A 15,262-nucleotide genomic window follows, 5' to 3' on the forward strand; every position below is an offset into this window, starting at 1 on the left:
TGTTATAAATATACATACACACCAGCAATATTTTTATTCATACAGCTAGATAATTATTTCTTATACCAAAATATATATGTAATTTACATCAGGGTGCACTATATACAGTGCACCCTGTACAATGATTCGATGCTATATCCATACACTTTCCATATTTCATTAATGCGTCTACATTGTTATTAGTTAGGTCTAAATATGTTTATGATATACATACATGATGGAGTACTAAATATATCCACTGTGCAACCCGTGAGTTGTTGATATACATTCCGACATTCAGACAGACAGACAAACTTGTCTTTATTAACATAGATATAAAATAGAATATAAAGGAAACTTACCCTGGAGCACAATGACACCTCTCCAATATTTTTTCGTAGGCTGCTTCAAATAAGCAATTGGACATTTCATAGCGATAACCGTGGGATTTAGGTAGATACATTAAATCAATTTCTGATTCATCGTAGCAATCTCTATCTCGGGGTCTAAAACGTTCCAAAACCTAAAAAGTAATTTTAAAAGAGGATAAGAAATATATTAAAGCAGTAAATTTTTAATGATAATTTAATTTTATAAAACCATAAAGAATATAAGTAGAAACTATATATTTAACCTGAAGTTAAAAAGTAAAATTTCTTTACATCAAAATAGTCTATGATTAACTTATTAAAATTGGTTAGGATAACAGAAATATAATTTTTTTGATTATCATAATTTATCCTTCTACCTATCTACTAAATGAGTTATTAACAATAATCCTTTGACAAATTTAAAGTAACCCTTTAAATGATGATTGTTGGATACATGCAACATACCAAAAAACGTCTTTTTATATTATATTTAAATAAAATTTGTCAAATCGCAACCTCTTTTACATTTGAAACAACCTGGATTAGTAAGTATGATTATCTATTAATATAGTTTTGTAAATAACATTTTTTTTTAAATATATTACTTCTACTTTTGTATGAAATCCTTTTCACCCTACATAATTCAACAAAAAATGTTGTTTTTGATTGAAATTTGATGTATGATATTGTTAATTACATAAAATGTTTTCTGAAAAATAAGATTATAGATTCGACAAGGTCGTGTACTACAATTTCAACAAACTTTGACCTCATCAAGTTACCATTTGAGTGCATCATGGCAGAGATTTCCTAATCATGCAAGAAGTTTGATGACTAATAAAGTATATTTTCACTTATTTTTACTTCTAGGGAGTTGTCGAGATGGAAGAACACGATCACCCATCAAGTTGTGTTGTGGTAATTTGCAATTTTCAAAATTCCCAAATATCTACCGAATTTACTATGCCAGAGTGCTGTAATTAAAGTTGTTTTTTTCTTTTCATCCAATATATCCAAGGACCCTCTCTAATACAAAAAAAATTATATATATAGGTCCAAGCTCCTGGATTGTGTGGAGTACTTGAGTGTACTCCAGGATCCTTAAAAACCACTGCCAATTCATCCAAGGAACCCCATTTATACCAAAAAAGGGTTCCAAGCTCAAGGGTTTCGCAGTGTACTTGGGAATACATCTGTATCCTTAAAAACCACCACCATTCATCCAAAATTCAGATTGTTTTCAAACATATTTTAAGAAGCACTAAGCTATTTATCCCTCTCCTCCTCTTATATTGCAATAATATTACTCACACATGTAAGTATTTCCTTGGGGATCGGAACAAACAAATATGTAGAAATATTTTGTCACAAATAATATTAAGCGAATTCATAATATGTCATTATTCACAATGAAGTTGGAACGAAATACGGAAAATTTTCACCTTGGTATTTTTCCACACTGGCAATTTCTCTCCATGTCAATTTTCTCCCGGGCAGGGCAATTTTCTCCAGGGCGGTTTTTTGGGTACGAAAGAAATATTCATTAATGTTGAAGAAAGTCTATTATCAAGCCTCAATATTGTACTCCTTTTCATTTTAGCAAAAGTTTACCCTATATAAAGTTGGCAATTTAACCTCGCACCATGTCAAATGAAAAATAAAAGATTAAATAGGATAATTCTCACTAGGTTAATGTTTGGACAGAACTTGTATATTTCTTAGAATCAAAATGTTTTCTTTGTTTGGTTGTTAGTTAAAATAGATATTTTTATTTATTTAAAGTAACTGACTGAATGTTCTTGATAATGGTTTATAAAAAATGAATTTCATATTAAAAACTATACTTGTAACTTTTACAAAAAAACCTCCAGCACTTTTTCGATGACCCAATACGTTCGCAAGAATTGAAGTTCATTAGTAAAAAAAATCATATATTTCTGTTAAAATATCTATTGATTATTTGTCTTTAATTTCATCCATGAAGTTTTTGACTAAAAGAATTCCCAGACTATTCAATTACTCAATTTTGGAGACGAAGTATCTTCATATTATCACACACCAAAAACTTTTAACTACAAATTATTTGAGCCTCGAACTTTAAACTTTTGTTTCTCAAAAATTATATCAGCAATCGATTGTAAATTTTATGGGAATATTTAGCAATTTGTAAATATTACATAACGCCTATCTTTTGATATTGAGGGTTGAAGAACTACATAATTGTTGAGACTTAACCGTTAAGTGTCCGACAATTTTGAACGTCCGACGATGCGTAACTTACTCTTATTAAATTAGAGCAATTTAAAATATATTGACGCGTAGTAATATGCTGAAAATGATTTAAATATTATTTGAAAAGTAAAAACTTCTACCGCTTGATATTTTAAAATTTAATTTTAATCATAAAATCAAAATATCAAATATAATCACATATTGAATGGAAAAACATAATTTAATCACATCACAAATTGATTCTCTTGTGTTGATTTAATCAAAATCAAGTTTTTTGTATTTTAGTCATGCCAAGTTTTGGGTCTCCATCATATACATTTATAAAAGAATATCCCAATTTGAAAGTTTTTTATAGCAATAAAAAAAAACATTTTCAAGAAAAGTTAGTTTCATTTTACATACGTTAATTTTTTTTCTCTGAAGGATACTGTTAACTTTGAGATATTTTAGTTCAAATGAAATATATCAAAGTATATTTGCCTATATAAAGAGGCTGTTTTTTAAAGTTATATTTAGAAAAAAATTTTATAACTTTTAAAAATATTCAAAAAATCAAAAAATAATTTTAATATTTTTTTTTCATTCATTATTTGATTCATTATAGTATAAAATGTTATTCTTCAAATACATCAAATCAGTATGTCTGTTATCAAGCCTCAATATTTTACTCCTGTTCATTTTTGTAAAAGTTTAACCTATTTTTTTATGATCACAAAGTTGGAAGTTTTACCTTACACTATATAAAATGTACAAATATAAGATTTAGTAGTATAATTCTCACCAAGCTAATGTTTGGACAGAACGAAAATAAGATAAATTGTCTTGTTAGTATTCGAAGTGTTTTTCCCTTTCAGGTAGTAAAAATATAAAATATGGTGAATTTCTTTCTTTTATACCTCCATACTTGACGCACTACCATTCACGTCTGAATTGGCCGAGCACAATACTGTCACAAAAAGGTTTTTATTATATACTTACACCTTTACAATGCTTTATTGTATGATCCGATGTGACCAATAATGAACAATACTTAGTTAAAAAAGGGTAGTAAATAAGAAATTATTTTATCCCCAACCTAAGATATTAATATTATATCAATTACATAGTATATATATTTCAATATGTATTTAAAACATTATAGCAGGCCTTGCAAAAATATATAAATATTAATTAAATTATTATTTCTGATCTAATTAAATAAATGATACACCTAAAAAATGGTGATGTATCCAATTTAATGAACATTATCAATTTAGATTATATATTAACTTAATGTCTACTTTCATAAGTCTTCAAATATGGACAATGGCTGTGATTTAAGCATTACAACAGTTTTATAAGCAACATATTGTACATATAGACACTGATTTTTATATTACAAAATGCAACGAAAAATCATAGACTTGACACATAATTAATATGTGTTACTTTAAGGTTAATATTTTAATATTCTAGGTCAAGTTTTTATAAGTAGGCACTAATCCAGTTGGTGAACAATAAAAAAAACTTTCAAAAGTCAACAATTGTCGGCCTGAAGACAAAAGGAAATAGGTGTCTGATCTGCTTAACGCCCAGGTCAGCGTAAAAAAAATCATAAAGGTCATAGGGTGCTCCCGGAGTCTTGTTTACATGATTAAAAGCATGGTGGATTCTGTTCACATCCTTAAGAGGTCCCTTAGTATCAGTACACGCCGGATAATTGGGATCAAGGAGGACATGAACACTGCAATCACCAAAAAAACGGTCAAGTATTTGAGGCAGCATGATAATAATATGAGGAGGTATGTGAAGGATTTGGAGAAGGCCTCTTATGTACGACGACATCGGCAACTGCTATTAACCACAAACAAGGCCAATATGGTCAAGAAAGACCATAAATTTTAGAGTTGGTTGGAGATTATAGAGTTCACCATCCTCCATGGTCCATGCATTTGGAGTGTAGTCGAGACGAGAGCCAGATCTACTTCTCACCGAAATTGGGATGACCTTGATGTATTGGTTGCTCAGTTGTGGGAAGCTATTTCAGATACCTTCATCAAGAAAGTGATGAAGCCCCTTTAAGGCAAGGTTGGAGGTCATGGTAGCACCCTAAGGAATTCATTTTGAAAAATAGTAAGATATATCAATACGATAATTCGTGATTTGGCTCATTAATTTTTTTGGTGTATTTTCGAATAAACAATCATTCATTTTATAAAACTTTGATATACTGGAATAGATATTGTTTTATGAAAAAGGAAATCAGCTTATTAGCGAAAAAACAAACTTGCAGTCCAGAGCCCAGGAATCAGGTCTGATCATAAAGAAACATAGCCTTACCGAAGTAACTGAAAATTATGAACAATTTTTAATTTATATCTGAAGACTCCTTTTTTGAAATAAATACAATTTTATATTATCATTTTAGCAGGAAATACATCATAGACACTCATAAATTATTTTAATACGATGTAGGATAGCTAAAAAAAATAATTTTGTATCTGCCATAGTACATTTCAGTCAATTAGCTCTACAAATATTTTGAGTGCACCAAAGGTCAATTACATAACCTCATTCAGGGGGAAGTGTATTTTTTATGTTTAAAAATTAAAAAGTAATACCTTATTGACTTTGTACAATATTACAGCCTTTTTATTTCAACAGCATCAGATAATATATGTAGAAATACGAGCTACAATTAATATGTCTTCCACAAACATAACATTTTTTAACTAAAAAAAAATTGATTAAAAAACTTGCAAGGGGAAGTGTTTCAATCATTGACTATTACAGATATTACATTTAACAATTTCATACATGTCAATTACAAAAAAATTACCAAAAGTTAAGTTTAGATCCAACATTTTATTCGTTAAAGGTAGGTGTCATGTTATTGGCAAATAATATATTTGTAAGGTAAATCTTTAATTAATAAAGGGAGAGTGGATCTAAAGGATGAATGATGATTATTAGGTTAATAATATTAATATTATAGTACACAGTATTGTGTGAGTGACATTTCATTTGTACGCTGAATATTATAAATAAATTTTGCCTTATATAATAATAGTTTATTTACTATTTTCCTAAAGAGCTGATTCTAACATATTCATCCTATAATTATTTTGTTAAAATTTTGTTTTAGTATTTGGTATATTTTTTAAGAAAAGATATCTCAAAAATACGTTTAAAAAATATAAAATTATTATTCTTAAATATTATTAAACAAACTATCATTTCAGAAGATTTTATTTTGTGTTCAATTAATGGTTTGTTGTATTTATATGTAAAATAATAGTAATCCAATGATTGCTCAAAAACAAAAATACTTTCAAGGATTCACTTCGTAAAAATTAATTTCCTAATTAAACTTTTCAATGATTATTACATGAAAAAATTATAATTGTAGTAGAGAAATCAACAAAAAATAATTTAAGAGCTAAGCTTACTGGAAACTTCACATTGAATTCGGTCATCAAGATGAGCTAATATGAAACCAATACACTAGATACATCCTAGTGTGAATGTCAAGAGTTAGTTTTAAATTACTTTTCATATTTATCACAGATATAATGATTTTTTTTCCACTACACTACTAATTATGTTATTATTATATAAAGTAAAATTAATTAAAAATACGCCATGATCAAATGAAAATGACATAGACACAATACTGTCTAATATAGTAATAATATTATAAATAAATTACTCACCATTCATCCCTTTGATACTCTAGTTATCTTTCTTAATTAATTTTCTATAAAAATATACGGTATATATATTGAATATTGAATTATTCAAGACTGATAACTAATTTCCTCAGTTCTCACATTGAAAAGATGAAAAATACAGAGAATCAAAATGAAAAACAAATGAATAAATTAAATTTTAAATTTTGATCAAAAATTGATAAATCTACGAATAAATATTTTTAATACAATATGTGTGTGCGTTTTTGTCCTTGATGGGTTTCCACATCGAGGGAACCTAAGAGTCTGACATTTTGGATGGGTGATTTTTTTAACCTGGTCAGATTAAGATGGGGTATCAATTTTAGGAGGTCTTATAAGCGAGCGTATTCTATAAATGAAAAACAAAAGTTAGTTATATTTGGAGTTCAAGGGGAGTAAACAGGGGGTTAAGTTAAATCCCCATAATGTTTATCAAGATTATTTTTAGTCTCCTGAGGCGTGTTGTCCTTCATAAAATAATGTTTAATGGACTTTTAACTCGGACAAATTTTATGTTTTAATTTATAAGGGGATCGTTATCTCATCCTTTTAATAACTTTGGAAATCTTTGATGCTTTCTTAAATAACTTTAAAAAAATAGTTATCAAATTATAATTTGACATGTTTTAATTAATTACATAAGTTTGACGTAAAAAATATCTAAGTATCTTATGATATGATTTAAATCCTTTAAAATCTATGTTAAGAATAATAGGATGAATAGAAAAAATTGACAATTTTTTTTTCTCCAGTAAACTGCATCAAGAACAAAAAGAGAAATAGGTTAAAGAATTGATGACAATTCACCCTGTGTATTAATAATAAACAAATTTATATACCTAATATTAAAGAATTGACAGAGCAAATACAATATCAATAAATTATTTTTTTAAATTTTCTTGCTTTTTTTATATTTAGTTTTTTTTGACGAACTTGATTATTATGTTTTATTTACTGAAAGTTTTAGTTTGGTCTGTGTAATACTAAGTGGAAAAAATATCTACACTTAATACTAAATTCGAAAATAAAAAAAAAGATTTTTTAATCATCACCCACAATTCTTTTTTTTCATTTTTTGAAATTCACTTCACTTCCTCATTTCAAACGAAATCCCTTACAGAAAGAAATAGATCGATCTGACTGAAGTTTGGTTTATGTTCTTTCAAAAAATGCTTTTAACTAAATATAGCCCCCAAGTACGCCAATAGTGGCATCTGGCGGACTTTCAACGTACTTTTCAAACGACCTTCGTAATAGCGGGTATGTTATTTGAAGTTCATAAGACTTCAAATTGTTTTATATAATAAAGCATAAATTATTTTGCTTGCCGGCACCAAAAGGATCTAAATATTAAAAAATATATATAATTGATCATTGTCAATGGGATTTCCCGCGCACTACTTGGCCAGAGTAACGCAAGGTAACCCTTTGCATGTAACTGTAAATTAATCATGTTTAATGCTACAGGCGCCTACTGAAAAGCATTAATGATGAAATATATGTAGATTTAAAGCAATGACAAGCATTTCATATATCTAAGAGTATCCAATTCACTAACGAAGGGGATTAATACATTTATTGAAAATGTTTTTATACTTTTTATAAAATGCCAAAAGTAGGTAGGAAATACTGGGACCAATTGCAACGCTTTTACATTAGTTATTCGAAACTGGTTTTGATTTATACCAAAGATGTTTAAACTTTTATTATAATGGTTCCCATAGTCACTTGACATATTTCTATGGATTGCATAACCTATTAAATATTTTTTTTTTTAATTTAGGGAAAATATATTAAAAGGCAAAATTTAACTATTCAAGGGTAAACTACTTCAAAAAATTATTTTTTTTATTTTTTGAAAGTATCTATATTAAATATATTTGTAGTTACACTTTATAGAGTATATGTTGTCTCCTCAAGAATGATTAATATTGAGAACAGCTTTAGAAAATAAAATAAGCATTTATTCAATAGTAAATACAAAAAGCCGTTGTTTATTTTTTTCTTTATATATATATACCTATTTGATTATTATAAACGTTGATTTAAAAATTGACAATATTCTTTGATTCCTGAACATTGATCTCTTTTTCATAAATAGATTCAATTTTATTCAAAACTTGATTGAACATTCCTATGTGCTCATAAAATCTTGAGGATTTTTTGTCAAGTTATAATTATAAGTCCTTCTTGGACTCAGAGTCAAATTGGGGATCGACATCATGTAATTCTTGCCTATGTCTTTATTTATTTTCTTCTCTACCTACTCCCTTGTCACAAATGATTGGAGTTGATCTCCTCCAAAACATTCTTCAAATTGTCAGGATTACCATGTTGATTTTTGGTTTTTTTTTAATCATATACAAAATATTTATACCACTATTTTTAAACAGGATAAATTCAATGTCAAAAACACCTGTAGGACCTTGTTTTAGCAAAAAAAAAAAATGTTTAATGTGAAATGTAATTATATAGAATTATTATGAAAAATACATAATTTTGTAACCATCCCATTTGTACAATTTTGTAATTAAAATTATGTCAGATACAGGAGAAGCATTGGAGAACTGATTGTATTATTACGAAAAATAATTATCCTTATCCTGTCGATCCTTATCCACAGTTTATATCGAATATTTCGAAAAAATATAAACACAAATTATTGATTTTTTTTTTTTGCATAATAATTATGATGTAAATTTTATGACTGTATCTTTTTTGATGTTTTAAGAAACAGGAACAATTGCAACCGTCACTCCAATCATTTATATATTTAACCCTCCAATAGATCTTTCAGAGAGAGTTGCAATATTGACAGAATTTACCGGTGATTTAAAATAAGGTGTATTTTCTATTTGCTGGTGTCCATCTTTATCAAGGGGGAGGGGCAATCATTCCAATTTCATTTGAGACCCCCTCCAAAATATGGAGACAGTCTATCTGAATCCATAAATACTAAAAAGTGTTGTATCAACCGAGGATAACGACCCGGTAAATACCTTCTGAAATATCGCCATTTCCCTATTGCCTACTTTAACTTTGTCCACCTCGAATAACTTTTACTTTTCTACAAATATATATTAATAATAATCATTATTGATCAAGGCTTTTTTAGGGAGGAATTAAGTGACCCCCTCCCCCCCCAAAAAAAAAATAATAATAATATATATATATGTAATAAACTTATTAAATATAAATATATAATAAATTACAATGTTGATAATTTTTGCAACGCCCTGATGATCACCCCTTGAATCAAATTTGTAGAAGTGACAGAGATGTCCCAAGAATTCTGTTGTACAGAACAAGCTTCATATATGCATGTTAAAAAAATAAACTTAAGTAATAACTAAGGTTAATATATTACAAAATTATAATATATTTCCGGTAGACAATACAATTTTTGATCTATGTAAAATAACATCTAAAGACTGACTTAAGTCTTCTAAAGAGATATTATCACTTGCAGTATCTGAAAAACACTTAAAAATTTATTGCATAAGTATTCAGAAGTAGCTTCTTGGGGTTCATCATAAGGGAGAAACGATCACTTGATTTTGATAGTGAGGGTGATGTATCTCAGGTATAACTTACTACAAAATAGAGATGTTATAGTTTTATACCATTACCTTTGTCAGCTCGGATATATTTGACTATTTTATTAACCGAAGTAAATAGACTACCCATTTTATTCAGTTTTTCTAGGTTTTTTTATTTGTCGTACGAGCCACTGAGAGAACACGAGAAATTTTACTATAAAAGCTAGCTGATTAGTTACATCTTCATAATTGAAAAGAAAAGGTGCAACATTGTCTAAGTGCTACAAAACAATATTGCATGTCAGTGTCAAACGATTGCTATCAAAGTCATGGTTCATTAAGCAAATCAAATAGAATAAGGCTTATTAACTGACACTTGATGTTGTTATTTATAAAGTAAATTTACCAAGAGTTCTTTTTTCCTCAGACTATTGCCTTTTGATTACATGATTACATTGATAATACCTACAATATTAAATTTCATCACGATAAATAGAAGAAAAATTCAATAAATTGGAAAGAAAAACAATGGAACGACTTTTTCAAGCAAAACATTTAATTAAATTCACAAAACCTGAATTAAAAATAGCTAAATATATGCATAAGTCCTAAACATGGTAAATAAAAGATAAGTATATATATATATATTATAATTGGAGTCTGATTTAAGCTTCCAGGAGCATACTGAAAAGTATTAGAGATACATGTAGATTAAAAGTTATAAGAAGTGTTTTTATAAATATGTGGATGCATAATATCTAAGGTAGGGATATATGTAACGAAAAAACCAAGTATACTAATGAGAAAAGGAAAAAAAACTTTGAGTGTGAGTTCTTCATAATTTAATGTGTCGTCGTAGTCTCAACATCTTCTTATAATAGCAGTATTCTTAAATGGTTTTAAGAATGCGTAATAAAATAAATATATACGGATTTAAGTATAATTATAATATGATTCCTGTTCTAATTATATTTTAAATATGGAAGATTCTCCTGTTTATGGCGGTATTTTTCCCCCCCAGCATAATATAATAGGCTGTTGATATTAACAATAGTCTTAAAACAATAATACTATTTTTTTGCTTGCACTTTCTCCTCGTGCTATTAAAAAAACCCATTTCTAATGGTATTCCAGTTCACTAATGGAGGGTTAAAATAATCTACTTTTTATCGCAGATTTTAGAATAAGTTTTCTAAATTTCATACTTTTTTATGATTCAAGAATTCATTTTTTTTTACTACGCTGATCTGAAGCTAAAGCTTCTTCAGAATGGAAGGACAATACTAATATGAAGATTAATCTAAACCCTTGCTCTCCATTTGAAATATACAAATGGCCTGAAAAATCCTGAGCTTCACATATAAATGTTACTATTTTTTTCATTCAACTCATTTTCAGTTTGTCTCAAACCTTCAAAAGACAGCTGTCAAATGCTTATAACAATCTCTTCCTTAGTTTGTGAGTTATTATGCTATGTGTAAAGCTACTTTTGTTATTTGCAAAACAATAGCTCAAAAACAAATTCGTTTTTAAAATTATTTACTGCTACTGTGGGGAAATAATACTGTTCTAGCTAACCAATGGCTTGAAAAGTGTTACGGAGTCTGTGGTTCATAAAATAATAATAATTTAAAAAAAAAAACCATTTGGAACAAAGAAAAAGAACAGAACTTTTCAGTTCATGTGTTATTTAAAAATAGAGAAAGTATAAATTAAAAATTGGACAAACTTATACAAATTGTTATAAAATAATTTTTTGCAGTAGAAAGCCAATGCAGTTTTTGGTCTAGTTTTTTAAGAAAATATGCCAATAGTCCTTGCAATGAACAAAAAAAAAAGCAAGAACTCCCTTGATATGTACATTTGTTTATCTTTTCTTTTTACAAAAAAAAAGCCCTATGCACAAACTTGAAATAAGATAGTCAAAATAAATAAAATTATGCAAGTATTATCCTATAGAAAAAACATAATAATTCCTTGTGTTGCATATGTTGTCCTTCTGTTTGTAAATGTGAAAAATAACAACATATACCAGTAATAAAAAGTTGGACTCGAATGACTTAATATTAATATTCACCCGGTTTTTTTTTACTTATTTGAATATCATTATATACATTTTTATGCAGCAGCATGCTGAAAGTTTATTGACAAACTTTCTCCATGCTATTGGCTATAAACTATTATATAACTTTTTTTGTAATAATCTTAATAGAGCATGACGTTCTTTACATATATTTATTTGTAAACATAAACATAAAGAGTGTTGTGGTAAAATAATATAACTCCCTGAATGAAAATAGTATGTTTCTCACAGAAAGGGCTGTTATAAATGTGTAGCTTCGCCATTTTTTAAACAACCTTCGGACTGTCACATTTCCTTGTGGATAATACCGAGTAAACCGTTATTATTTACCCATATTAGTAGACAAGGTATTAAAGTCCATGGCCAAATCCTGGGTTAATTAGGAAACAAATTTATTATCTATTAGTTGAAATCCAAAACCCTCGTCGAGGCCTTGTTGACGGAGGTATTTAGGTTGCAGTGCTGCTGTGGCGCCTCCTACAGGTGTTGGACTCCACGAGTGTCTAGATTGAATAGTCTAGGGGATTTCAGTTTGGGCTTTGCGGCGGTGTGGGTAGATGATCTACCTTGTTGGAACACGTAGGGAGAATGGCCAACGATGGATTTGATCCATGGGAGAATATTGGTGTCCATAGTTTTGATGTACTCATCAGCCTTCAGCCTCAACCTAAACCGAACAACACGGGATTCATGGCCTTCCCATTGGATGCAACAAGGCCTTACATTATCACTGAAGCTGGTGGTTTGTTAGTACAGACATCGGGTGCTCCTTTGCTCTGCTTTTTTAGAGCCCTGAAACCTGTTTATGGGTGGGGACTTGTTCATCTTCCTACCTATGTAAGCAATTGGAAAATTAATCTTTTCCTTTAAGGTGACCTTCAGGTGGTTTTTGGACACGGAGGTTTCCTGCCTGCTCCTGTAGTGTCTGAGATACACCCCGACCTTCAACCAAATGGATACATTATAAATCGTCCTCTTACGGGTCCCAGATGATCTTCTGGGACAATCCTTCGTAGAGGATCGCTGTGATCTCAATCCTCTTCTCGTAATGTGTGACCATGGTGACGACTAGGATAATGCATTTATTAGCAATGGACAACTAATCAAAAGTTCTACATCACTGCTCATATATACATTGTAAAAAATAACTCTTAAGTTTCTAAATTTTGCATTTTGCAACAAGGACACTTTACATTCTCCATGATTGGGGAATGATTTATTGACCGATTTCTTTATTTACTTAGGTCAAACACTTTTGGGCTAGCCACCAAAATAACATACAACGTCCTACTTGTGCATACACAGCTGTTGCAGGCGTGCAAAGTTTAGTGTTAAATAACAGCATATATTTATAATTAAATTACTATTTACTTTTGCCGAGTTTTAATACAAAATTGTTATATGATAGAAGATATAATTATAGAATATGGATATAGAGCCATGTATAGACTTACAATGAGGTAATTTAATATCTGTGTATATATATTATATATATGCACTATCTTTACAATATTCAGGGATACAAATACAATATTTTACTCGTATAATATGCTATGGTGTGTATGTAAACACATCTTCCGCTTAGCGGAAGCCATAAATCCATTTAGACGTGCTAAATTAAGTCAGAGTCAATATATCTAAGAATTGAATACAATGAGATGTTTTAGACAAATTATATTACTGGATATCAATTGAATTACTACATAGTTTATACATATACATTATAAACAGCGTGGGGACTGAAAACTTACAGTAGATTACTAAATTACGAAAAACGTGCCTTGACACGCAGAGGAACATATTTGCACCACTTAACTACAATGTCTATGGTGTAACAAGTGTTCATGGTGACATCTCGGATCAAATCAAAATTTGACTGAAAAGTGAGGCAGACATTCTTCTTTAAGACGCGCCAACCAGCAATGGCAAGGAGTTTGAAATCATGACTAGAGGAGGGCCGTATGGAGACTAGACAGAAGTCAGACATATTGTTGCTGAAGAAGGTTTGGTTTTTCTTGTCTGTATGGTACAGAGTAGAGATGTAATGAACTTTTTAATGTTGAAGGCAGTCCAGATGGAGATACCAACAGTATCTGCAACTTGTTTTACTGGCGTGAAGGACATCGTACACGCCTTGTCTTTTTTGTTCTTGCTCCGACATTTTTATAATTAGAGACGTGAGATAAAATAAAAACTTGTCTATTTTTATTTCAGCTCAGAAATAGACACTGAAAAATTTAAATAGATTAGGAAGAACAATTTTTCCGTATTTCCCAGCCTTTTATTTTACTAAGTATATCATGTTCATTATTGGTTATATCGGATATACACGATAAGTTGTTGTAAAGGTTTGAGCGTATGCTACAAAAGTTTTTCGGACACATTCTCAGTTCAGTCATGAATTATCGTGCGTTGAGTATAGAGGTCCCAAAAAAAACAAATTCGCTAATTTAACATTTTTACTACCTCAAAGGTAACATTTTATTCTATAACTTTATGAGCAAATTAAATGTCTCATATCACCCAAGCCAATCTTTTTTTCAACTGTTATATTTTGGTTTGATCTTGCTTTGATAATTTTACATATTTTTCAATATGATGGCATTCAACCATATTTTAAAAACAATTTATCACAACCATAAATATTATTCACATTTTTAGTCGCCTGGCTAGCGATTCCCCCTTGTTCCAAAAAAACTATAAAATTTATATTTGCTGGTGTCCATTTTTAATATACGCTCATCAATACTGAGTCAAAAAATCAAAAAACTGTCGATTAGTTATTTAATACGTAAGTTTATCTGTATAACGTTATCAAGCATAAACAAAACACAATTATACAACGTGAGATACATATTACTAAAGCCATGTATTGGAAAAATAATATACATCTTTGTACTAAACTTAATATAAATATCAAATAGACGCATAGAAAATGAAAAAATATGAGTAAAATCGTAATTCTTCTATGACATACTTTTCTACAAAGAAACTAAGTATTTGTCTTTGGTAAAACTGAACTTGAAATGTGATAAGGCACATTATTTTACTTTCAATAATGATATAATAGCACAGCTAAGACTGAATAATATTAAATTTATTGACTTCTGGTGGTTTAATTTACTATTTATTTTATTAATTTACATAATTTAGTATCAAATTTTTAAGAATCTATAAAGAGGTAGTAATAGTTTATAAAACCGGACTCAATCTCATTTTTCACATAACGCATCGGTTGTTCTTAGTTTTGTTATTTTTCGATTATTTTAATATTTACAAAGCTGCATTAAATATAATAAAACAAAATAAAAGATTTAGTATATAAATAAATATTCTGACTGATTTTCT

The 15,262-nt window shown here is 29.0% G+C and overlaps 1 protein-coding gene across 1 annotated transcript in view; it reads right to left on the reverse strand.

Moving 5' to 3' along the window:
* The window catches only part of LOC121118849 (acid-sensing ion channel 4), a 118,648-nt gene that overhangs the window by 18,074 nt on the left and 85,312 nt on the right, over positions 1-15,262 (reverse strand). Inside the window, exon 4 of the mRNA XM_040713448.2 lies at positions 342-502. Within this exon, the coding sequence (XP_040569382.1) occupies positions 342-502 (161 nt within the window). The remainder of the gene's footprint in view (positions 1-341; positions 503-15,262) is intronic.

The sequence above is a fragment of the Lepeophtheirus salmonis genome, chromosome 5 (genome assembly GCF_016086655.4).
Source record: "Lepeophtheirus salmonis chromosome 5, UVic_Lsal_1.4, whole genome shotgun sequence".
In the NCBI taxonomy this organism is placed as follows: domain Eukaryota; kingdom Metazoa; phylum Arthropoda; class Copepoda; order Siphonostomatoida; family Caligidae; genus Lepeophtheirus; species Lepeophtheirus salmonis.